The 25,689-nt window shown below is 38.5% G+C and overlaps 2 protein-coding genes across 11 annotated transcripts in view; both read right to left on the bottom strand.

Moving 5' to 3' along the window:
• Positions 1–17,200, bottom strand: part of ndst2a (N-deacetylase/N-sulfotransferase (heparan glucosaminyl) 2a) — a 139,192-nt gene extending 121,992 nt beyond the window's left edge. For 8 of the 9 annotated variants that reach the window (XM_017463569.3, XM_017463568.3, XM_017463571.3 and 5 more), the window contains exon 1: positions 17,048–17,199. The gene's annotated coding sequence lies outside the window, so the exon portion shown is untranslated. Of the gene's footprint in view, positions 1–17,047 lie in introns of all 9 variants that reach the window. The other variant, XM_017463574.3, reaches the window with a different exon arrangement.
• A 1,769-nt stretch (positions 17,201–18,969) lies between these two features.
• zswim8 (zinc finger, SWIM-type containing 8) overlaps positions 18,970–25,689 on the bottom strand; it is a 50,752-nt gene continuing 44,032 nt past the window's right edge. For both annotated transcript variants that reach the window (XM_017463566.3, XM_017463567.3), the window contains exon 26: positions 18,970–20,604. In XM_017463566.3, coding sequence (XP_017319055.1) covers positions 20,401–20,604 — 204 coding nt within the window. In that variant the 3' untranslated portion in view covers positions 18,970–20,400. The remainder of the gene's footprint in view (positions 20,605–25,689) is intronic.

Here is a 25,689-nt window from a genome sequence, read left to right as displayed (position 1 = left end):
ATGCCTGCGCAAGATCCGATAAGACGCAGATATCAATTTCTGCCTTCCAGAATGAATTCACTTAGCTAATTCGTTTTGCAGGAACATGCATCAGGTAAACTGCAACTGCAGGTTGTGATAACAAAACCAGGGCAAGTTGTGGTAAAGCACAAACTTAAAGGAACAGGTCAACAGTTTGGGGAAAAAGGCATCCAATTCATCTATCCTGAGTGCCTCACAATCCATGTACCCAGAGTGCCTTGCGCAATCCATCCAGGCTCTGGATCCACCACGACCCTGATCGGCAGTTACTGAAAGCGAGTGATCGAGACTGAGGTTAGAGTGGGGAAAAAAAAAAAAAAAACATTCCTACAACCCGGTTGAAAACAGATTCCCTTGAAGTCTCTTCAGGATTTATAATTTAATGCCTGGCTATTGAAGAAAAAGAAAAAAAATCCTAATGAATGATGATGCAACAACTCAGAAGAACACGCTTCTGAATCCCACTACCTGCTGCATTACACACATCAGGAGAGGCACATTCTGACTGATGGCAGATCAGCTGATTAATTTCAGAGAAGAGACAATCAAGCAAAATAAAGTACAGCACAATGCAGTAATATAACCGACCTACTTAAACGTAGAGAAAGAAAAACTACAGACGCTAGACTCGAATAACTGCTTTTATTTCGACACAATGCGAGCTCACAGCCGAAACATTCACAAGGAGAGGAAAAGAACTACGGCTAACCAAGTATTCCCACCACAGGAAATCATACACTCATTCCTTTTCCATAGTCTGTAATCATGCCCTTAACTAACTAGCTGGCCATACATCATTACATTACATTAACTTTAATGTACATTACATAACATTAACCACTTCTTTAGCCCAGTCAGGTGTCCAGGTGACAAAAAAACATGACACCGGGCCAAACCCTGGAGCTTTTACTTGCCCAGTGGGCTAGCTAATGAATTTATCGAGACTGTGAGGTAAAGCTGAAAGTACAACGAGCAGAGTAAAGAATTAGTTCATGAACAAGGCTTAAACATGAAGCCATCAGGTCTTCAAAGAGGAAGAATGATGCACTTTGCAAGCAGCCTGCTCTTTCATCGTAAAATATTCTTTTTCCCCCCACCTCTTTCATCTCTCATTTATAGCTAATTGAATGAGTGGGCTGGAGTCAAGAGTCCCACAACCCAGCCCACTCATTCAAAGCTGGAGCTCTCCTCCACAGCAAGCCTTCGTTAGCATGTTGTATAAGAAGCTGCCATGAGACAAGACACATGCAGCATGTGATTTCCACTGCCTCATCAAAAGCCTCTGAACAGAGGCCGCTGCATTCAAAATACAGCATTTTCAGTGCCATGAATAACAGGTTAATCTCCAGTACGCTGGCCAGGGCAAACTCAACTGTTGGAATACTACTTAATTTCATATGCATCCAGAGGCTAATTTACAGTTCTAACATCCTAAATTCTACTTTTATTTATTTACATTTACACTGAAATTGTTACAAGGTTGCATTTTCTCCTTGACTCCGTTCGCAACATTTCAAAAGTGTACCAAAACGTGTTTATGCAAGTCACGTGAGTAAACTGTCTCTCATTGGTCAGCGCGAGCCTGTTTATGCTCCAGGGTTCCGCTCATAGCGGGTCATCCATCAAGATGAATAGGCAGCGGCTGTGTGAGCTTATTGTGACTTTCTTTTTAGCTATAGGAACTTAAAATGTTCCACAGGGCGATTAAAGCCCATCTCCTTGAGACGCTTGCTAAACACTTCAGAAATATGCTCGTCAGACCAAATTTCAACGAGGCATTTTACCTCGTCTTTGGTCCACGTTAAGTCGTGATTCATGTTGTGAGTCATTAGCAAAAACATACATGCATTGCTATACAGGTTAGTTCGTTGGTCAGCTGTTTCAGAATTGCTCCAGAGTTTGGTTGCAATTGGACCAATTGTTTTGGTGAGGATCCGAGCGCGATTGTTGTGTTCATATATGTCTAAACAAACCGAACCAAGGGAGAAGACGCACTAGATCCTGAAACAAATGCTCAAAACGAGCCAGGTGTAAACAGCCTCCAAATACACTGAAACTGGCCTTTCATAAAGGTTTTAGTCCCGACATGGTGAGCACTGAATAAATTAATATATATATACACACACACACACACACACACACACACACAAGTTTATGAAGACTTCAATAAAATACAATTTATTCCTTTAAATGAGAGTAAAATAAGAGTTTCTCCAGGATCCTGGGTAGTGAAAGAAAATAATTGGTGTATAAATGAACAAAAAAATTATTTATTATTATAATTTTATAATTTAGTTTATAATAAGACGTCAGCTCCCTATAATCTGTGTTTAAAACAAGTGTGTAAATCATGTAAGTATATATTCCAACCCAATACAAAAAATATGCACAATCCTATAGAATATTTAGATGAAAATGTTTTGGAAATTCATGCATATTTTTAAAAATGTGTTGTTGTGTTACAGGCTATTTTCATCCTTAGATATGACTCAGAATTTTGCAAGAATGAAGACTGAGATTCAGTGGCATGGAAGGGTAGTCAGTTGATCACATTAGTTCTATAAAGTCTGGAAAAAAAAAAAAAAAGAAAAATTAAAAAAAAAAAAAAGCTCGGTGCTGGGTGCAGATACTGCAGCTGGATGAATGCCAACCAACAAAAGTGGTCACATTTTTCCAGTCTGCCACCTTCGCCTCGTTTTGATTCAGGAACCCAGCTTCGAATATTGACCAGAATCCAAGCACTCAAACAATATTAAAGAAGAGAAATGGGTCGGAGAAAAACCATCCACACACACAGCTGGCTAAATTTCAAAAACCAAGCCACGAGGTGCTCTGCCTTACTGAGATCAAGGCACATCTCCATCAGAAAGGGAAGTGTCCAGTGACAGCTCCTCGGCCAAAGCGTGACAGGAAGGCAATCCTGATTACATAGTACCTTCCACTGCATCAGAAAGCGGATACACAATGTGCTCTCAGCCATGACTCATTTGATTTACAGAGATAAAGTTTGTGAAAAAGTAACAGAGGAGAACGGTGTGTATATTCTATCCGGGAAGAATGAATAAAATTGTTCAGAAAATACGCTACAACTCTTTACATGCAAAATAGCTACATTTTATATACAAACATTTATTTTTACTTTATTGTCATGTTTATGCTACTGTATAACGACGAGCTTCATTTATCAAGCTCAATATGAGCAGATTTACTCATAAATTAGCATTCATAGAAAAAAATGTGATGTACCTGAAAATTCCATAAGTTCGGAAAAACGTCCGTATTCTACTACTGAGTGTGTATAAATGTACACATAATAACACTAAATAATGTAAACCTCAGCTTGATCAACCTCAGATCATAATTAGAGCAGCAACAACTAATCGATAAAATCGATTATGAAAATCGTTGTCAATGAATCTCATTATTAGTCGGTCTGTGCACGGCACGGGGTACGTTTAATCTTTACTTCTGTTCCGAAAACACGCATCGGAGAGTAAATACTAAAGTTGTGTCCCAAATGAAATACTGTACACTTACACTATGCACACTACCGTCTAGCTTGTGCATTTTAGAAAGGTAATATCGTCTCAAATATAACACTAGCGGGTTTTCTTTACTAACCGGAAGTATAAGCCGCGTCCTAGTCGACGGCGCACGACGTCATACGCACGTAATGTGATGCCGCTAGCTTTAGCCTAATACCCAGAGTCACCGACATTGACTTTCAGTTGACTGTTTATATCAGCGCTACCATATATATATATATATATATATATATATATATATATATATATATATATATATATATATATATATATATATATATATATATATATATGAAAGTTTGCCCCCATCCGATTAATCGAAAAACAAATCGGCCAACTAACCGATTATGAAACTCGTCAGTTGCAGCCCTACTCATAATTTACATGGATACTGCACTTTTATATCTAGAACATACTGTTGAGTTTAAATTGTTTATTTCTATTATTTTATTATAAGCCGTAAACAAACTCATCTGACAAGGATTTAACCCTCACTTTCTATTAATAATATTATATATTATTAAACTTTTTATTGGCATAAAAGTGAAGCAAAATAACTTCCACTCCGGTCATTCAGCCAGTACCCTGATCGCTCGTTTCGTGCTCCCAGCTGTCTGTGCTCTTGACCTTTTATGGAGTTTTGTGGGCGTCCCTACATATTTCGGGCTGTTTCGGGAACACACTTTGCACTAGGGGTGATCAACATACTCACACAAGTACAAGGAAAAATCAGCCTTTACAAAACTTTTGTTCTGGAAATCCTGTGGAAAAAATTTTTCAGTTTACACACAATTTGACTAAAAGAGAAAATGAGGCCCAATCATTGCATGTTGTTATGGCCATGAGAATAAGCGTTTTAGCTGCATTTAGAACTTGAATGGACACTGACCTTGCCCGTAATCAATACTAAAGACTTCAGTGTTTACTCCAAGGTTCTTACATCAGTGCATAATAGTCTTGCATACAAATCAGATCGGTGCCTTGCCCAGTGGCCACTTTGCTGAAACAGTGCCAATTAATGGTTGAACTCCATTTAAAATGCTAAGAGGCACATTGGTGGTGTTTCGTGGTTTGTATTTATCAGAATGTAACTGCACGTCATGACTCCATAAATATCCAAAGCACCAGAACAAACTGTACCACAAACAATTGCGCTTCCTTCGAGTTGAGACGATGCTTCCACCTTATCTGTTTCCATTTCCTTCCTCAAGTTGCTGTGAGCGTGCACTGAAATTTAACCTTCATCAACAACGCAGTTCTATAAAGAGTAAGCAGCTTTTATTGTGACCTTAAGCACCAGCTCAATGGCAAGCATATCAGATCATTGCAGCGTTACATAATGACATCCAACCATTAACAAATCAAAGCATTACAATTACATCCCAGATCCGATTTTTCTACATCCTCATTGCAACCTAGTCTAAACAGTCCAACACCATTTGCATCTACATCCTATTATGAATCCATTTATTCCAAATGAAGTTCAATCATAACTTAACGCCGACATACACACAGTACTGGCAGGGCAGAGACTAAATCTATTATAAGCTCCTTACTGCCTAAGAAATATTCATAATCTCACTTCCTATCAGTGCTCCAAGCCAGATTTTTAATTATCCAGTATTTCCCACAATTAATTTGTCCATTTTGGCAATATTTAAATCTTCAAGTTAAAAAACTAGCAGCATAAACCCACATAGAGAGAATAATTATTCTTCAAATCAGGACTGAAACATCAGGTATTTCAGCAAATCAATAAATCTATCAATAGTTTCAATTAATCACTCGGTTCACGACACACTGCAACACACTTCTGTGTTTTCATATATACGAGAAGTGCGCACACTTATTTTGGCACCATTAATCCACGTTCAACACTAATACACTAATGCTAGCCAGTGACGATCCCGAATACTCGTAAATGTAATATTAAGTATATAGTAGAGGTAAGGTAAGTCATGTCTGTAGCTGTGAGCTTGTCAATAAACATAAGTAATTTAACGATCATCTTAACATTTTAACAAGCAAGCTTACTAGCCTACACTCGTTTCACCCTTTTCAAAGGGGGCATGATGCTGCAAACATATTACACCACAACTATATGAGAACATCAGCAATAAATACAGTTACAGCACTGCACAGCCATAAGCATTTACAATATGACGAGTACGTTCCTTTTAATCAAGATTAGTGATCAATAAAAAGATTGAGCTAATGTTAAAAAGGGCTAATATATTTATGATGCACACTTAGAAAGCAAGTACAAATGGGCAGGTTATGTGCTTGGGCAGTTTCTGCTGGACAGCAAACTTTAGCGATGATAGTAAACAGTAAATGTGTTTCAGTGAAACTGTCTAAACGACCCCCGGCACCAGTACCACATAAACATGATGCATGCCATTCTAAACAATCCAGACTTTGGACAAGGAAAAAAGTTACAAGGCTTTAAATCAGAACAAATGCTCCTACTAAAACGTTAATGTACTATCATAGATCACACTGTCTAAGTGGGGTTTTATCCGCCTCCACGGATCCGCTGATGGTTTCAAAGCCTGAGAGTTCTGTTATTAAGGTGGCCATTTAGTAAACGACGTCAATTAAACATTTCAGTCACAGTGTCCTATCAAAACAGTAATTCTGCTAAAAGGCCATTGTGTCTTTCTTAAATGAGCAACAGATCGATTATGAAAATTCTCATGGAGAACTTTATGCTGAAGACATCAATTAATGGTTGCAGACCCAGAACACCACACCAGCCAAACACAGCTGGTGAGGAAAAGAGTGTGTGCCTCTCAGGCTTCGGCTACATTTCAGCATTTACACAGAATATGCTTAATATTTCCTGTAGTGGGAAGAAACCTAAATTTTTAAGGGACTACATTTCTGGCACATGGCTCCTTGGTATGAGACTTAGGACACGCATTCAGATGTGTAATTGTATTTTAACATGGCATCGTGGTGATAACTTACTGCGTGGAAGGACGTTTATCCAACACAAGTGAACATGTAGCTCTATGCATTAGGTTATTATGGAATTCGGTTAAGTCATGCAGTTCACTTAGATGGTGTTCACACCGGGCACTTTTGCTGTGGTCCGAATCTAAATACGATTGTCCCCCCCAGCACTTAATTCTATCAAACCCTAGCGCATTTGCATTCATCTTACGTCATCACAAACGTGCATGTAAAACACAGGACTCAACTTTTTATTTTGGTGCTATTATGCGCAGCAGATATGCACAGCATTGGCCCTCCTCTGTGTCCCACAAAATCCCCTGCCACTCATGGCACACGCGTGTTGTGGAAACTAGTCACGTCGTCATCGGCTAAAACCCATGCAAGTTACCATATATGCGTATGATCATTGGGTGTCCACAAACGTTTGGCCATATATTGAATTGTAAGGTTGAACTAAGACGCAGACCTAATGTCAACATCACCCTGAGGATCTAGGCTAAATCATGTAAGCTTCATGAATAACCAACACACATGTGTGCGTGTGTGCGCGCGCGCACACACACACACACACACACACACACACACACACACACACACATCTGCCAAACATGTGGTTGGTGGCTGCACTCTGCAACACATCAGCTACACAGTGTAAAGGAATCATATGGATTTGTCCTTCACCAAAGCTCATTTTCTCCATCAACTTCAGAGCAGACTTCTGACAGCAGATTATCACCACAGACTCATTTCATTCTGTGCATTTTTTATAGCAATTAACCACCAGCACTATGTTAACTATGCTTAAGTGACAGTGACAGAAAACTGAAAGCTACACACACACGCACACACAAACACACACAGTGGTGTAGCCTGGAACTAATTTTAAGATGAGGAAATGTACTAAATTGGCAAGTGTGATGCTCTCAGGCATTTTGTTTGGATGTCAGACAGTAGCAGCATTAAATTTGTTATTTAATCATTTAACGCATGATCTATCATCAACCATATTAATAAGTTTGAATCAAAATAGCTTTACAACAGTTCCATTAATGATTAAAATAAGATGCCATTGGGAAATGACAAAACCAGATCTACTCTACTGTATTTCTTGCTTCAGTAAACTTACAGTACTCCCCCCCAATATTAGGCAGCATGTACTGTAGCTGCCTAATATCTTTCTAACAGAAAGGGAAAATTCATGATTCTGATCTATTAATCCTATTACTCACCACTGCAGCTGGTGAAACTGTAATGTCTATATAATCACTGTCTATATAATTAGCAGTATGTGTGTTATGCTAACCATCCAATAAGCACTGACTGTAACTATTGTAGCTGAAAATTTTCAGGAGGGGGTCAAATCCAAAATCCAATTTTATTTTATTTTTTTCTTAATATATAATTTTATATTTTAAAGTTTACACTTATATATTCTGGGGGGGGGGAATAAAGAATTTTTAAGAATAAAAATTAAACCATACACAAGCTTCTATGAATGGAAATCCATCCAATCATCCATCCATCCATCTTCATACCGCTTATCAGACAGGGTCATGGGGAACCTGGAGGTGTGAGGCAAACATGCTAACCACTAAGCCACCTTGTGCATGATGTTATTGTTAAATTGTATTTTAGGACATCTCTCTCTCTCTCTCTCTCGCTCCATTCTTCAAAATGTTGGTTAAAGTTTAATCATCTTATATCATTCTATGTCATTTCAGCACACAGTGTTCAGTTAAACCAGGATACATTTAGTTCTTAAAGCCTGCTACATTATTAATAAATTCAGAATCCACGTCTGTGACAGCCTTCGTGATTTTGTCAGTGCTTCCCGCATTGCAGAATTCACTGGATACTAAAACGAAACTCTCGGTCTCTGTCTCAGACGTAGAGAGACACGCAGACAGACGCACAGACAGACGACAGGCACAGATGACACACTTGAAGGATACTTGGCAACAGAGCACAAGATGCTCACAGCAGAAGCTGTTTATCGGAGACATGCAAGTAAAAATGTATTAAGATGTAAACGCATAGAAGTGCATTTAACAAGTACACTGACAACCTGAAGTGTGAAAACACAATTACTGAAAAAAGGTCTGAACTTTGTTAACAAGACACCTTTATTAGAATCTGCTTATGGAGTGCAAGTGGAACCGGTCTTATTTATATCTCACACATCTAGTGTCTGGTGTTCCCTTTGTTATTGAGGTGTGTGGTGTCATCATGCCAAGATCTAAAGAGTTCGGTAGGACCTTCAGAAAAACGGGTGTGGATGCCTACGAGTCTGGCAAGGGATTTAAAAACACCTCCAAAAATCTTTTAAATACATGATTACACTGTAAGGAAAATAAACTACAAGTGGCGCAAATTTAAAACGACTGCTAATTTGTCCATGGCTGGCCGTCCCAGTAAATTCCACCCAAGAGCAGACCATCTGATGCAAAAAAGAAGTCTCCAATAACCCCAAAATTTCATCACAGGATCTGCTAGTAAGTCTTGCATCTGTTTGTATCAAAGTGCTTCTACAATCAGAACGATCAGAGATTGCACAAATTTGACCTGCACACGAGGTGTGCCAAGAAAAAGCATTTGCAAGACTACAGTTTGTCGAAAAGACCAGGCCTGGAATAATGTCCTCTAGACAGATGAATCAAAGATAAAGTTGTTTGGCCACAGTAACAGCAGACATGTTTGGCACACACCAAAGACAGTTTTTCAGGAGAAGCACCTCATACCAATTGTGAAGTGTTGGAATGTTGTGGTTTGGAGTTGCTTCACTCCCTCACTGACTGGACAGCTTGCACTCATTGATTCAACTATGAATTCTGCATCATATCAAGGAGTGTTTGAAGATAATGTGAGGCCATCTGTGCAAAAGTTGAAACGAAAGTGGACCTTTCAACAGGTTATTGATCCTAAGCACACTAGCAAATCCCCCTATGGGGGATCCATAAAGGTACATCTTATCTTAAGAAATGGCTCAAAAATGGACTCTCCGTCTATGGGGGCTGCCGCTGGGTGTGCTCAACCAGGACCTGCAGAGGTTCCTTCTTCAGTTCCTTCCTGTTCTCCTCCTGTCCAGCGAGTGCAGTTGAGCTGAATTTAAGAGATGAGTGCCCCAAGCATCAGTAACGCTTTAGTAGAACAAACTCATTGTTATGAGGCTTCAACTAAGTGCACAGAAACCACTGATGATGATTATGAGATGCAAAGGTGGAGAACGGCGGGGGGTCCGTCGTGGCATCTTTTTGGCATTTTTCCTGGTGGGAGTGCTTGTCTGCACCTTCACAGTGCTGGACTAATTTCTGTGCAGGTGCTGGCACTGGCGGCTGGCTTGGGGGTGTATGGGTAGTGATGAATATCTTATGTCTGTTCTGATGTGTACTGTCTGTATTTCTATATCTGCATTTTTTTTTTTTTAAAGTACTCTTGGGTACCACAAGTATTGTTATTGCTGTTATCGCTATTGTTGATGTTTTTGGTGTTTCTTTTGTTGTTGGAATTGTTGATGTTGTTGCTACAATAAAATTTTTTTAACATTTTAACAGAATGGCTCAAAAAGAAGAACTGGAGGGTTAGGATTAAAGGGGGCAATGTTAGCTTCTGAGGCCAAGGGTGTACTTACTTTTTCCACAGAAGAATATCACATATTTATATTTCTGCTGATTAAATCATTGGAAAAGGTCATTTTCCTTCTGGTTTTGTTCACATATATGAACTTCATTAATAGACACTGTTTCAAAGATGATCAAATGTTCGCTTGTCCAAATATGTCAAAAAAACAAACAATTTCCATAGGGTGGGCTTATTTTTTTCATATGACAGTGCCAAGATTTTAATCATGTAGCATGCACAAACATCTAGAGGCTTTAGGAAAACCATGCAAAGCCAATCAAACCGAAAAGCAGGAAAGATCAGCACTTGGAATTTTTTATAAACTGTTCAGGGATTTTTAATGCTCGTCTAGGCCCGTCTTCAGGGTCTGAAATTAACTTTTTCTTCCACCGGCCACAGTGGCAGGTCTTTTTTTTTTTTTTTTCCTGCCCCTCAGAATTTCTACCAGCCACCTCACAAGAACAGAAACTAACAACACTGTTTTAAATTATATAACTGATATAAACAAAGATTTTTTTCTTCATTATAATAATAAAAAAAAGTCACTGTGGCAGCGAGGGCGTGGTTGAGCGTCGGCTGTGGATGCAGAGGACGCAGGGAACGGGTGATGATCCTCACCTGCGTGTAATTAGTGAAAGTTGATTTGTTTGTGTGTCTTTGTGCTTTCAGCTTCCTCATTCCCTACCCGAACCTGCGAAGTGATAAACTCCTCTGCACACACGCATTCATTCAATTTAAATTCATTTAAAAACACTCAAATATTCAAATCGTACATAAGAACACATCAATCCTTTCCTTTTACACGCTAATAACTGTTTTCACAAGTTGTTAGGTGGGAGTTATTTTAAGAGCGCAACTGACAATTAGCCAATTTCACATTTCAGGGTGTTTGGTTTTTCTTCGCTTCTACTTTCACAGTGAGGTTTAACGTTTGTACAGCCAGTGGGAATCACAAACTTTGAGGGACGACCGGGTACAACTAAATTATGCAAATTTACATATCTATTTTTGTAAGCCCTACTTGTGCGAGAAATGTACCAGATGAGTGGTAGATGACCAGCCAATTTTACTGCCAACAATTCACCCGCATCTCCTTATCTTGTATAGACATGACCTTGATCATTTTCGCTGACCTCGATATTTAAAAGTTCAGAATTAAAAGTTCATTGCTCTTTGAAAGGTTGTACTTGCATTATTATGCTATTATATCAGTTTCATAAAATGACCATTTTTTTAATCGCAATTTGTCGTCCAACAAAAGTAGTTATCACGACGGGCCTCGTCTCAGACCTCGTCTACCCTCCCTTCCTCACACACTGAGCCTCGCTCTCCTTTTCAAGGATACACTCTAATGCCAAATGAATGAAGATAACTCCTCTGGAGAAAACAACTCTTAATTATAGAGCAGTTATCTTTGACATCTATGGCAGGATTCCTCTGCTATGACAAAACTAATTCGGTCTTCCCCTGCTACAGTAGTTATTCGTGATGAGATATCGTACACATACATGACAGATGTGCTTCGGCTTTGACGAGTGAACCAATTGAGAAAAATTATAAACACAAAGAAAAGATAACGCAGCGCACAGCATCTGCATAGAAGGCTTCCATAATACTTCAAACCTCTTGAAATAAGACCCATGAGCTATCTGCTAATAATATGATTAATTATAGTAGGCAATACACCTAAAATAAAGCAATGGAGCACAGGACATGTACAGTACTTGCACTCTGTGCAAACTGGTCACAAAACAAAACCACCATATTCAGTATAAAGATAAAAATATTCATGTTTTTTTCCCTGTATTATTATAAACTCATTATTTCTCTCTGCTCTGAACACACAGGCTATAATTCTGCAATACATACATGCGGCATGTTTGTTGACTAGTTCAGACAGCTCGATATGCATCATTACTTAATTACATAATAAGCATCCTGAAAAAGACCAAATCACAATGAACACTTTTGGAGAGGAAAATCAGAAACAGTCCTCCTCTTCTTTTGGATACAATTACTCTGATCACACACGTCTTACTCCTGGATATAGCACAACGTTCATTCAACATCAGTAGCCACTTTACCCTGGTCAGTGTAGCAGTGGATCTGGAGGGTATCCTGGGAAAACTGGGCACAAAGCAGAGAGGTTTCCTGAATGGGACGCCATCACAGACGTGGAGATCGTGCACAGAAACATCACTTTTTTTTTTCTAATTGCACGTTCAAAAATTGTGGGTTTTTTCCTTTCCTTCAGAAAACTAGTTGAATTGATGAAACTGCAATAGCCTGAAAATTCTTTTTGCATTGTCTTTCACAGTGATGCTTGCTGGTAAACGCTACCTCTTAACCGTACTCATGTTCGTGATGACACATGAAGCCTCTTGGCCGTAGCCCATGGAAAAGCTGCAGTAAACTATTGCGGAGTTTGCTTGATTTGTGCATAAATTTCTGCGACGGCAAACTCGCAAAATCATGCATGGATGGAGAAAGAGAGAAACAAAAATTGAGACAAATCAAGAGACAGAGAAAGTGAGACACAGAGAGAGAGAGAGAGATTTTTATTGTTTGACTTAATTATGACCCATGATTTGTCTATTGGTTCCTGACTGTATGAGGAACACCCTACAGATAATTAGACTATTACTTATATTAATTGTCGACAATACCGGATTACTCATTTGGAAATGAATCCTGCATGTGGAAAAAAAAGTCACTCATCTGCTTAACACAGTTATTCCATCGTTCAGTCAGTAAGGTGAAGTGTGACATCAGCAAACCTTTTTTTTTTTTTTTACTTTAAAAGGGGTCATATGATGCTTTTAAAAATTTTTTAAAACGTTCATTATTTAGTTTATTGGGTATAATAGAATAGGTTAACATGCTTTAATATTATTTTTTTTTTAAAAACATTATTTTTCACATACTGTACATTAATGCAGTACCTCTATTCCCAGGCTGTCTGAAGCCCAGAGTGCTCCGATTGTCCAGCTGACCCATTGCCTCGTGACTGGCCAAAAACCACACGCGTGTCGGAAACGTAATGCCCCTTTACAACAATGGTGAGCTTCAGCTTCCAAGGATTCTAAAGCAATTCTAAGCAACACGGTTAATAACGTCGTCGGGTTTACCGTATCAGTTCGAGCCCGAGTCAGATTCAGAAAAGGCGGATGATCGAGCGGATCAATCAGAACCAACTTTGCAAGCATGACTTAAGTACAACGTTTCACAGCGATAGGTTTTTACTTTGTAACTCTCTTTCCTTTCAGATAGAATGTTATAACGGATTAATTTAGCTTATGAAATCAACAGACACAGAAAAAAAAAAAAAAAAGACACCAACCACAGACAGGTAACCGTGTCACAGGAATGTGCACTGCTCTGCACGTCTATATTGTAGGCTTCAACTGAGCCCTGGGCCACAACACAAAACACCGCACTTGAACAGTCAATAGGAGATAAAATAATTAGGGATGCTCTGATCGATCGGCCGACAATCACATTCTGTGACTCGATCGGTAGTCCCTACATTTGGCCGATCTCACCAACCGATCACGATGTGATGAAGTAAAACACATGATGACGTTACACCTTTAGAGCTGCAGTCATGTCATCACCAGCTTGGAATTATTATGAGGTCTCAAGAAACAATTAAAAATTCACCATTTGCCACGTATTTTTAAAGGCCTATTACAAACCCAATTCGAAGAGAGTTGGGACGCTGTGTAAAATGTAAATAAAAACAGAATGCAATGATTTGCAAATCTCATAAACCCACATGCTATTCACAACAGAACATACGGAACATATCAAATGTTTAAACTGAGGAAATGTACCATTTTAAGGAAAAAAATAAGGTCATTTTGAATTTCATGGCTGCAACACGTCTCAGAAAAGTTGGGATGGGAGCAGCAAAAGGTTGGAAAAGTAAGTGTTACTAAAAAGAAACAGCTGAGGGAACATTTTGTAACTAATTAGGTTAATTGGCAACAGGTCTGTAACATGATTGGGTTTAAAAGAGTATCTTAGAGATACTCTGCGCGCAAGCGAACTTTTGAGCTGTACTGCTCAGAAACAGCGTTATAAATAAACGTTAACCACTGCTTCCTAATTTCATCCGATTTCAGAAGACCAAACAAAAGGGTGTTTCGCTTTCACGTCGAACCACACAGCGTCTCCACGACATGCTGCCAACACGATTCACTGAAACCTCGCCTTCTTTCTTCGCATCTGCATTCGGGCTGGATTACACTAATATTTCAAATAGTGACACAGACATTTGCGGAAGTAAATCTGGACTTCGATGGAGGCGTTTTAGGCAGGTCTTGAGCAGTGTTCTCTGTTAGACAGAATAAATCCCTTTGTGGGAGACTATGAGCTTTGTGATTTATACATGCGAAGACAGACATGACACACTAAAGAAAAGGAAAATATTAAAAAGCATCATATGACCGCTTTAATAATACGATATGAATTCTTCAACATCTGAAGAAACACATCTAATATAATAAGCCGCCTGCCTCTACATTGCCACATAATATTTTTCTACATTACTAGAATGATGCAAAAGCAAAGATTCACAGATGACTGCCTCAGCTTTGGTCACCACACTGCATTATATTAGTCATACATTTATTTATGAATTATCTTTGACATTTGCTGTTCATTCTATTTTACAGTGAACAGTATCTTATAATTTAACATGCGTCTAACGACGCATTTAATTTTTTTTAAGGAAATCTCAGTAATAGTTGCTGAATAACATGACATAACCGGCAAAGCTTGTTAATCATGCGTTGTTATAAATCATGCATCTGATTTATGGAGGCGAGAAAAAAAATATCAGTGACGTCCAAGAGTGAAACGTAATATGCTGAGCTTTCAGCCGGGCTGTCGATCTGCACGGCATGTATGAAACTGTGAAACACATGTGAAACACATTCTGTCCAGAGCAAATGCCTCGTCTTGAACAAATCGGAGTTACCGTGAATAATTAAACCTCTAGAGCCTTCTGCATTTGCTTGTCCTCTCTGTGTCTCTGAAACCGGTTTAATATAAGATGACGTCTCTAAAAGTAATGTCCAACATGCATTTGGGGAAGCTTCCTTCAGAGATTTTGGACAGATACACCGTCTGATCCTCCAACAACATGTAGGGATTTATTTGGAAATTTCTGGCCTGGAGCAAGCATGCTTGGAACATATTAAATGATTTCAGCTTACGTACGGAGTTTCTCAGCAATAGATGCTCAAGTTCCTTTATAAAAAATTAAAAATAAATCGGTTCAAGGCCCTGGAAGAAGTTAATCTATTAAGTGCCACTGACTCATGCAAGCAATTTCTGCCATCCCCAGCAAAGCGCTCCTGCGTACTTTAATGGATTCACAAAGCAAACTTGCCAAAAAAAAGAGTCACAATATATAATCTGATCTCACAAGGCAGTGAGATAATCACTGAGCTTTCCCTTTAGTAATGCTGAATAAACTGACGTGAACCGAAACAAAGAGCTTCCACAGGTGTCTTCACTCCGCTCACATAACCGCTCAAGATTTATAGTCCGTCTAGAGGAAACAAACACGCGTAATGATGCGGATTAAATAAATGCTTTAACGCCTCGGACTACACCAGGCCACGTGTTTGACAAAAACTGCCAAAGAGGATGTGAAACAATTCACTAGAAGTCAGATACGACAATTCAAAACCCGGGGTTTTGTGTCTTCATTAAAAGAACGTGAAGTATATATATAAAATACAATATATATTATATTACATTATATACAATGCTCTGCATGGTTTGTCCACCCAGTATTTGGCTGATCTTTTAACCCATTAAACCCCAAAACATGATCTCCTTTCCTCCGACTCTGGTCTCTTAACTGTCCCTCGGACTCGTTTATGTATTATAGGTGACGGGTCACTAACTATCTGATCTCAGACATCAGTCTTTTAGTGTATTTAAACCTTCTCAAAAAACTTCTCTTTAGGACAGCTTTTACTTAATCAATCAATTAGGATTTTTTTTTTTTTTAAATTTACCTTATCATTACTACGACAATTGTTCTTACAGTATATCATCAGCTGTTTTTGATGGATGCTTATATACTTTGTTGTATGCCATGAACTTCTGTTTCTATTTTCTTTTCCTCTGTAAAGCACCTTGAGAGGCCTTTTAAAAGGAGCAATATAAAATAGGTCTAGTATTCTTATTAATATGATGATACTATAATATAATAGAAAATAATTTACTACCTTTAACTCGGGTTTAGTTGCGTGCATGAAGATTTAAAAGTGTAAATGAACCAAGTGAAACAGATCATACGCCACAGAAAGCTTCCTACAGTAGAAAACACTGGAAGTGGGTGCGCTCGTGAACGCGGCATGAAACAGTCCTCCGGCTCTCCAGGCAGTTTCACTCCTTATACACTTCTGCATTTGTGGTATACAGTATTGTAAAAGATAAATGATTTTTTTAAAGAGGCGTGTTACATTATATTTAGTCCAATAAGATGGAAAAGGAGAGAGAGAAGTCTTCCAGCTTTAAGCATCTGCAGAGTTTCCACTTCACTTTTACTGCACAACAGCGTCGCGTGCGCTAATTTCAGCATCGACTTTACTCAACACTGATTATTAACTGCCGTTAAAACTGCTCCGTTCCTTCAGTGTTCATCCGCATAGACGAGGTTTTCTCCCTTAGAAACTTCACTACAAGTCATTTAAAACTAAAACTCCGACGGTTTTGTTAAAAAAAAAAACCAAACAAACAAGTTTTTAAGCCAACCGGCGCCTCTCTCTCTCTCTCTCTCTCTCTCTCTCTCACTCACGTTAACGTTCCTGGGGCTAGCATATACTCACCGAGTGAGAAGAGTACAGAAACAGCATTTAAAACAGGTTCAATAAAACTTTACTCACAACGAGCCTTCTTCTGGAGCCCGACTATCCAAAAACGAATATTTGGACCCGGGGTAAATTTAGAAAGAGCCGCTATTTGTAAAGTCTTGTTGACAGCATCGTCTATAGATCCGCCATCTTCATTCGGCTGTGTGATGCTGCTGGCTCGCGACTCCTGAGGCCGAAAGTCTGGACCGAACCAAGTCAGCCCAGCAAACTGGGGCGATAAGGCAAGTTTAACTAATGTAAATACGTATATCTTGCAGATTTTTTTAAATTATATCACACTGTACCAAATACAGTTGATGGGTATTATCGCATCTACGAGGATTCAACTCGACGGATTTTAGCTTCGTGAAAGAGGAAAAAAGGGATTTGTGGCCTCCCCCGCGTGGAAAATCGGTGATGGTAGCGTCCACAAGAGAGCGCCTCCTTTCAGCGGATTTTTTTTTTCCCAGGTAAGGGGCTCAATGGAGGGAAGTTGTGGGAAGTCGGTACTTTTCAAGAATTAGATCACAGTAATGGACTGTGCATTTTAAGCCTGTATTACACCTGACAGTTAGAGAAAGAGGTCGGTTATTTATTTATTGTTATTTTATTTGGAATCATCTTATCCAATTCCACAAATGTACACTAACAGGTTTTATACACATCAAGAATAATTGGTTTTCCTGAAGGGTACGTATTATATAAATATAGTCAGATATGGAGTGGAACCACATGTAAAATGTGGCCTGTATTTAACTCAAAAGTTGTTACATATAAAGCAGTAACCACATTTTTAATTTATGTAATTTTTTATGCTTATTGCGCCCCCTGGTGAGAGAGAGAAAATGGTACAATCAGGGTCTCTTTAAAGAGATTATGAAGGAATGAAAAAAAAAGTTTAAACAAATATAAAGTCTGCACAATATAAATTGTTACATTTCTGCAGATAATCCCTTGCATTCATTTGTTTTAATGCTCAAACATAAGTGTTTTTCTGTTTACTGACACAACTGATGTTTTGGCTATGATTTAGTTAGATTTGCAGCCTCATGCTAGCCAGCTTTTCTTTTAAGATGCATGGGCATAGGCGACAGACGTCTTACAATGAGGTGGCCGTCTTAGATCCAATGACTTTATTGGATGGCAGCGAGGAAAAATACTAATCCATATCTAAAAATGACATGTGGTGCATCCCATCTGTGTATGGCCTGAGTAGGATTCTTCCCTGAACATTTTGATTTGTTCTGTTAAAGACCCAGAATAAACATCGAAAGCTATTTACAAATGATAGTTGCCAGTGCTGATGAAATTAATCTATCCATCTATTCCTTCAAAGCCAATATTTAAAAAAAAAAAATTATGTAAATTTGCGTCTCAATCCAGAATGTTTTTATAATGGGACAGAACCAAAATAACTGCTGAACACCTCAGAGCTACTGACACACACACAATGTATATTAAGTTGAAATCAGTGAATTCTTTTGTATTCCCAAATCCTCCAAATTTCCAAACAAGTACACTCCAATGGTGAGGATATTATCTTTTTGCAACATAGATCTTAAAAATGAATTACATTCATAACTCACTATCATTTGGTCTGTCTGCTATGCAAGATCCTACTTCCTTCTTCTTCTACAGTACTCGGTTTACTTTTGCATGCCTCATTTTTAACAAATTATTCCATTTTGAACATCCAAAACAGATTCCAAACTTTCAGTTCCAGTTTTAAATACGTTGCAAACATAAGGCCTTTTTGCCATTTGCTCCTTGTGAGGGTTTATATATGGTGAAGAAACCTCAAGGCCAGAATAAGTACTTATAGTTCTAATCATCTATCTCAAGAGGTCAGTGGGCAATGTAGTATGGATTTATCTTCATTTACAGGAAATAAAGAGCAAATCCTCAAACAGGAAATGGAGCCCAAACCAATTACAACATGGAAAAAACCCACAAAATTAGTGTTTTGAGTTATCTTTATTAAGTAAACTCTACATTTTCAATATTGCTTTTTGTCTGTTCCATTTTCTTTTTTTTTCCTTTAGTCTAGATTACAACCATTTGCAATCAGCACAGTTTATATATTCATATATATTTATATATTTATATATCTTCTTCCCAATCAAGCTACACTTTGAAGAATACAAAAATATCACAGTACAATTTCTACAATCATTCCCTACTAGTGAGCTCCAAAGTGGGCGCCGGACTTGAGGCTGGAAACACAGGAACCTGGCAGTGGACCACCTCTCTACATTAACATCGAAAGTGTGCGTCTGTTTCAGAGAGACGGACATGAATGAGAACCGAGATAAAAGGAGAATACTGCTTTTGCCTGTGTATGCACATCGACATTTGATGATAAATACACATGCACAGAAAACAAGAACAAAATATCCGTGAAGTTTAACGTTGGGGGAAAAGAGTGGGAGGACGAGAGCCTGGCGGCGGTGGACTTGTAATAGATAGATTCTGAAAAGTCATGTAGGTTTTAAAAAAAAAAAAAAAAATCATTTGGTCCAGCCAAACTTCTGTGTTCCAAAACCTCAAGCCCTCGCCACCAACAGCCAGCTGGAAAAGAGAACTCAGATAGCAGTCACTTTCATTCCTCAAACTGTTCTCTGCACGCACGCACACACACACACACACACACACACACACACACACACACACACACACACACACACGCACTATACAAAATATAAAAAAAAAAAACAAACGAAGAATAAAACAAAACGTAGAAGAATCCTCACCCGTACTTGATTATTGTTTCCTATTAAATGTCCGTTTACTTATCTTAATAAAGGATGTTCTTCCCTCGTTCATATATGGAGTATCCAACGCTGTAATCCTTTATGCCCGGTGGAGGCTCACTCCTCCAAAAGCAGAGGAATGTTGCAGTATGAGTCTGACATTTAGTTTTCATTCAAATCTGAATCAATAAACAACAACTAAACTAATGAAGAAAAAAAATAACATTGTCTTTTACTAACCATACAATTAAAACTCAGTGAAGCAGAGCATCAACAGAGTGAAAAGAGGAGGAAAAAAAAAAAAAAAAGACAGATTTTAAGATGAAACACTAGTCATAAGTTACTCAACGTCACACACACCAAAAAAAAAAACAAAAAACAAAAAAAAAACAATCAGACGAGACAATGGGTTCGATAATAAGGGAAGGATCCTTTTAACACGAGTTCTTCCCATGTCTCTGAAAACTCCACAAGATTGCACATCCTGGAGTAATACGGGACCACGAGGGGGACTGATTGTGCTGCCAGTGATGGATCTGGACTCTGCAGGGGGCGCTGTGACTCACACTAGGCTTGGGCTGAGCTCTGGATCGAGCTGCAGTTCAGTCAGTCAGTGCCTGCTGGAGTGTGGAGCACTCAGGGTGAAAACGTCGCCATCTCCAGAGAGATCCGCTGCCACAGCTCCTTGGTCTGTTTCCCCCTCTTCAGGGTCTGCAGGACATCGTTGAACTGCATCATGCCCATCGGGGTGAGACAGAACGCTCCGCGGGCACTTCGAATTATGTTTACAAAGTCGTCATAGTCTGCCGGGGTCAGGTGGATCAGCCGATAGTTGATGTACTGTTGTAGGAATGAGAAAACATGAAATTAGGTCACACTGCAGAACAGCTTGACTGATACTCAAGGATACGTATTGCGCTTCTGTGTGAGGGATAATCCACGGCTAGGTGTGCGTTACATGATTTTAATGCACGATGTGCTGGCAAAGAACCCGCGTATAGCATGTTTATCACAATTATCCCGCTTATACCATGCTCACTTCCCACTGCTCAATGGACAAGTTAAAGCCATCAGTGCTTACAGTACAAAATTTGATTGAAAAGATTTTTAAATAATAATAATAATAATAATAATAAATAATACTTTTTAAAAAAAAAAACACAGTTCATTTTTGTTAGTTATTTTGTACCCGGGTCATTAGATCTAAAATTCTGCCCACACGAAATCATACAGAGATAAAGTAGTGTGACAAGATATTGTTTATTTGAATGAATTATAGAAAATAATTATGAGAGAATGAGAGAACGAGAGAGAAAGATTGTGTGTGTGTGTGTGTGTGTGTGTGTGTGTGTGTGTGAGAGTGTGTGTGTGAGTGAGTGAGTGAGTGAATGAGAGAGAGAGAGAGAGAGAGAGAGAGACCTGTATCCGTATACCACGTCTCTACTTACAACGAAGCTGCGAGTTTAACTGTATGCTACTATGGTTACAGTTGTTTATAGATGTGCGGTACCTGTGGTATATATAGTTTTAACACACCTTCCAGCCAATCAGAATCGAGTATTCTGGCAGCCCATGGTGCAAGTTGAAATATTCTGCATTCATGGCCACAATTTCATAATCAGAATTTCACATGGGCCTTTTTTCCCCCCGCCCAAAGTAAAGGCATTTCTGCTGAAAAACAACTTGGGCACGCCCTGCCTACACACTGAACTGACAAATCATTAGCCCAGACACCTGGGGTGAGGTTGTTTCGAGCTAGCTGGACGAACTAATACATTTATCATATGTCCACCCATAGGCTATGCCTAAGCTATGCTCAAGACCTTTAAACGTTCAAAATTCCTATGAAAACTCAAATGAAAGATTCAATACTATTCAAATATTAACACACCTTTATATGAGACGGAATGAACATGAACAGCAGCACTACACTTGTGTTTCATGTGTCATATTAAGCTCTGAAATGTAAAAATTAGATCTTTGCAGTGTTTATTTTAAAATAATATTTGAACAGTGAACAATCTTTAATGAAAAAAAAAAAAAAGATCAGTCAAATGTTTTTCATGATGGATGAAAATGATAAAGTGGTCTCAATGCGGAGAGAAAAAACAAACAACAACAACAAAAAACACCATCTTGTATGCAGCAGAAATTGAGATGCATCCCAATGTATAAACAATCATATCTCTGCACACTGAAGTCAAAAACAAAATCATATCTGAAGTTGCACAGATTCCTCATCCCTATGCAAGGACTCAAATTTCAGCATGTTTATGAGCTGGCAAATAAACAAGGAAAGAAAATGTAACGGAACGACACTGGCAGAGGAAGACAGCATATGGAACATATTTCTCTACAGCAATTCTCTCGCTGCCAGTCAGGGAAGATTTCTGCCTGAGAACGCCACGTCATCTAATCAGGCACGTATGGGGAGAGAGTGATTTAGCACCACAGTCTCTCCTGCATATCAACAAACAAGTGTCTGTGGTAATACTGCAGGAGGGTCAGACAGCTCATGCTGCTGCTTGCAACATCAAAGAAATCAAGTCTAGGCTCTCAACAAAGAGAAGAGCAACATGTGATGGATAGTAAATTAAAGATTCACTACATGTAACTCTTAATAAACACTAATTGGATGTCCTGAGGGTGCACGTTAAGCCCGTCTTTATTGAAGAAGTGTTGCTGTTTTTAAACTGCACAGTGTATATGTTGACTGGAATTTTTGAAACACCAGACATTTCTGGATTGAATAAAGGAAAGGCTAAAAGGAACGAACGGCTATTCGTGGCTTGTAAGAATTCAGACTCTCTATAAAGGACACGCCTATTGAAAAACAAACAAACAAACAAACAAACAAAAAACAATAGAAACCATCACAGAAATCTGTTGGAAAATGGTTTCCACTACAAATACCATTACAAACCATCAGCTAACCATTAAAACCATTACCAGTCCTCAATGGTATCCACTAAACATAACATGCCACCAATAGAAGGCAACAAATTGCCAGTAGAGACCCACAGGGACCATTACAGTTTCCATTAAAATCAATACAATTCCCAATACAAAGGTTCCCCTCCTCTCAACAGGCATGGCTGTGGTTACTTCCCTGCTCTAGTACTCAATCGTGCACTGTGGACAGAGGTGTAAAAACCTTAATTACCAACCCCCTAAACGGTCAGGCTCGAGAGGATTTTCAATCCCGTCTTTTGTGGTTCGCATTTCTTTAATCAGTGGTTTAATATTTTTTCAGCAGTGAAGACCAGAGATAAGACGCTTCCTTTATAAAAGGCAACTTCACATCTAAGGTTCTAAGATGTGCCAAGTTAAGATTCTGAGGAGAGCACCTCTGACTGTGCCCTCAGTGCATATAAATAGTGTATGGCATAGTGTTTATAGAAGCGAGGGGGAGTCTGAGTGTGCTCGCTCGGTGGGCTGTGCTGATGAGAGAGCGTCTAACACACACTGACAGCCCGTGGCCTGAAAGCTGCTGGCAGAGGAGCAAGCGAGAACACCCTCATGCAGCGTCTCCCTGTCTCTCACACTCCGTGTCTGACTCATACTCCATGTCTTTCATGCTGTCTCAGAAGGGGAAATTAAGCAATCCACAGAAATATTGCTTAAGTTTTGCCATCAAATTGTCATAATGGTATGAGAGATGGAAAGGTCAGTTCGCTGTCCTTCCGGTTTTGCTGGAACGGAACAAGAGGGACTGTGCAGAACTTTCTCGGATTTTACTCCTGCTGCAACACCATCAATTTCTTTCTGCATTTTTAAAGGCTGTCACACTTGTTATATATATGTGGTGTGTAGTCTCAGGCATTCTCAAGTTAAATGCAATACTTCGAAAGACCTTTAAGACCTGAAGTGATGACTAAATATCAAAAAGCTTCAAATTAGCTCATTCTACAGCAAAGGAAAGAAAATCTTCCAGACAAGGGACTCCATTGAACAAAAAAGTTTCATCATGCACATTTTAACCAGTGTGTTAGAGTTGTCCAGACATTTGTTAAATAGAATTTACTTTACCGTATGCTGATGCATTTTTTTTGCTACCCCAACAACTAGTACCGAATAGTATTTTTTAGTGTGTGTGAGGTGCAATGTTAAATGTCATTCAAAGCAGAACTAACTGCATATGGAAAGAACCCCTCCACATAAACAACAGCCATATAAAATTTCCATGGGAAATTCCAAGGACCCATGCACAATCTTCATACATAGGTTATACATATGCATCTTATCTGTTTAATGCTCAAAATATCTAATATTTAATTTGAACTGCTATGCTCCTGGAAACACTGGAAAATACTTTATTAAATAAATAAATAAAAACTCAGTCATTTTTCATTCAAACTGCTGTAATAAGTAGCAATTTGCAGAACACAAATTGATTCAACTCCTGAATCTCTACAGATACTCGGAGACATCAATAGAGTTCATAATTGGTTTCGACCAGATGCTCTGTGGACCTCTTTCTAATGTGACAGAGTAAACTAAGTAACTATATTTCAAAATGACACAAATCAGAGAACTGATTATAGTTGACAACAATAACCACCTAATAATATTCTTTCAGATTTGAGTTTTTAGGGTTTATTACATTCAAGAACAATCAGAAACGTTCACTGAACATGCTATCACAATCTACTTTTTATTATATTATATAATAACATATACACACACACACACACACACACACACACACACACATACATACATACATACATATACATACATATATATATATATATATATATATACACATACATACACACACACATATATACACATATACACACATATACATACACACACAGAGATTACATTTGCAACCTGTGAAGCTCTGGTGAACTCCATGCCCAAGAGGGTTAAGGCAGTGATGGAAAATAATGGTGGCCACACAAAATATTGACACTTTGGGCCCAATTTGGACATTTTCACTTAGGGGTGTACTCACTTTTGTTGCCAGCGGTTTAGACATTAATGGCTGTGTATTGAGTTATTTTGAGGGGACAGCAAATTTACACTGTTACACAAGCTGTACACTCACTACTTTACATTGTAGCAAAGTGTCATTTCTTCAGAGTTGTCACATGAAAAGATATAATCAAATTTTTACAAAAATGTAAATGGATTTTGGAGCAAGTCACTGATTTCGGGGCGGGGTTAGGACAACATTTTAACAGTGCACCTCCTATTAGTAATTTTATTTGTATCTGGATATTCCAAATATAAATTCCAAATATCTGGTTAAATCTCTAATCTATATCCAAACATGTATATATAATATACGTTACTTTTAACATTGCTTTAAAGAAGACATTACCCTTTCATTGCCCAAACTGCTGCCATGTTGACTAGAGATCGACCGATAATCGATTTCCATAATCGGTTATTGGTTCTGTAATATCGGATGCACCGATAAACGGAACAGTCATGTAGGCATTTTGAGAATTGCGCGCAGGACCACCATAACATCCATTAAGTGCACAAATTAGATGTCACATAAATGCTTGATATGTAAAGTTTTAGCAGCTTGGTGCTAAGAAATAGACACAAACTCAGTCATGTAATCTGTTTACCTTATTAAAAAAAAAGAAAAAAAATGTTTGTTTTTTTTTCTTTTCAAAGGACACTTTAGTAACAGTGCACTTCTCTTGCACTCTTTCAGACCCTTCTATTTACTGGGGTATAAATGAGAGTTTTGTTTTGTATGCAAGGAGGAAGTGAAATTGACAAAACAGTTTGTTCAGTGCAGCAGTGTTGATATCACTGTGTCAGAAACAGTAGTAAAACAATAAATAAATAAATACAATAAATAAATAAATCGGTTCTGCATATCGGTTATCAGGCACGTAAACATGCAAATAATCGGTACCGTTTATAAAAACATCAATATCAGTCGATCTCTAGTGTTGACAG

The sequence above is a fragment of the Ictalurus punctatus genome, chromosome 3, assembly GCF_001660625.3.
Source record: "Ictalurus punctatus breed USDA103 chromosome 3, Coco_2.0, whole genome shotgun sequence".
NCBI classification, from domain to species: Eukaryota; Metazoa; Chordata; class Actinopteri; order Siluriformes; family Ictaluridae; genus Ictalurus; species Ictalurus punctatus.
Note: the sequence above shows the minus strand (reverse complement) of the source record. Positions and strands in the feature narration are given on the sequence as shown.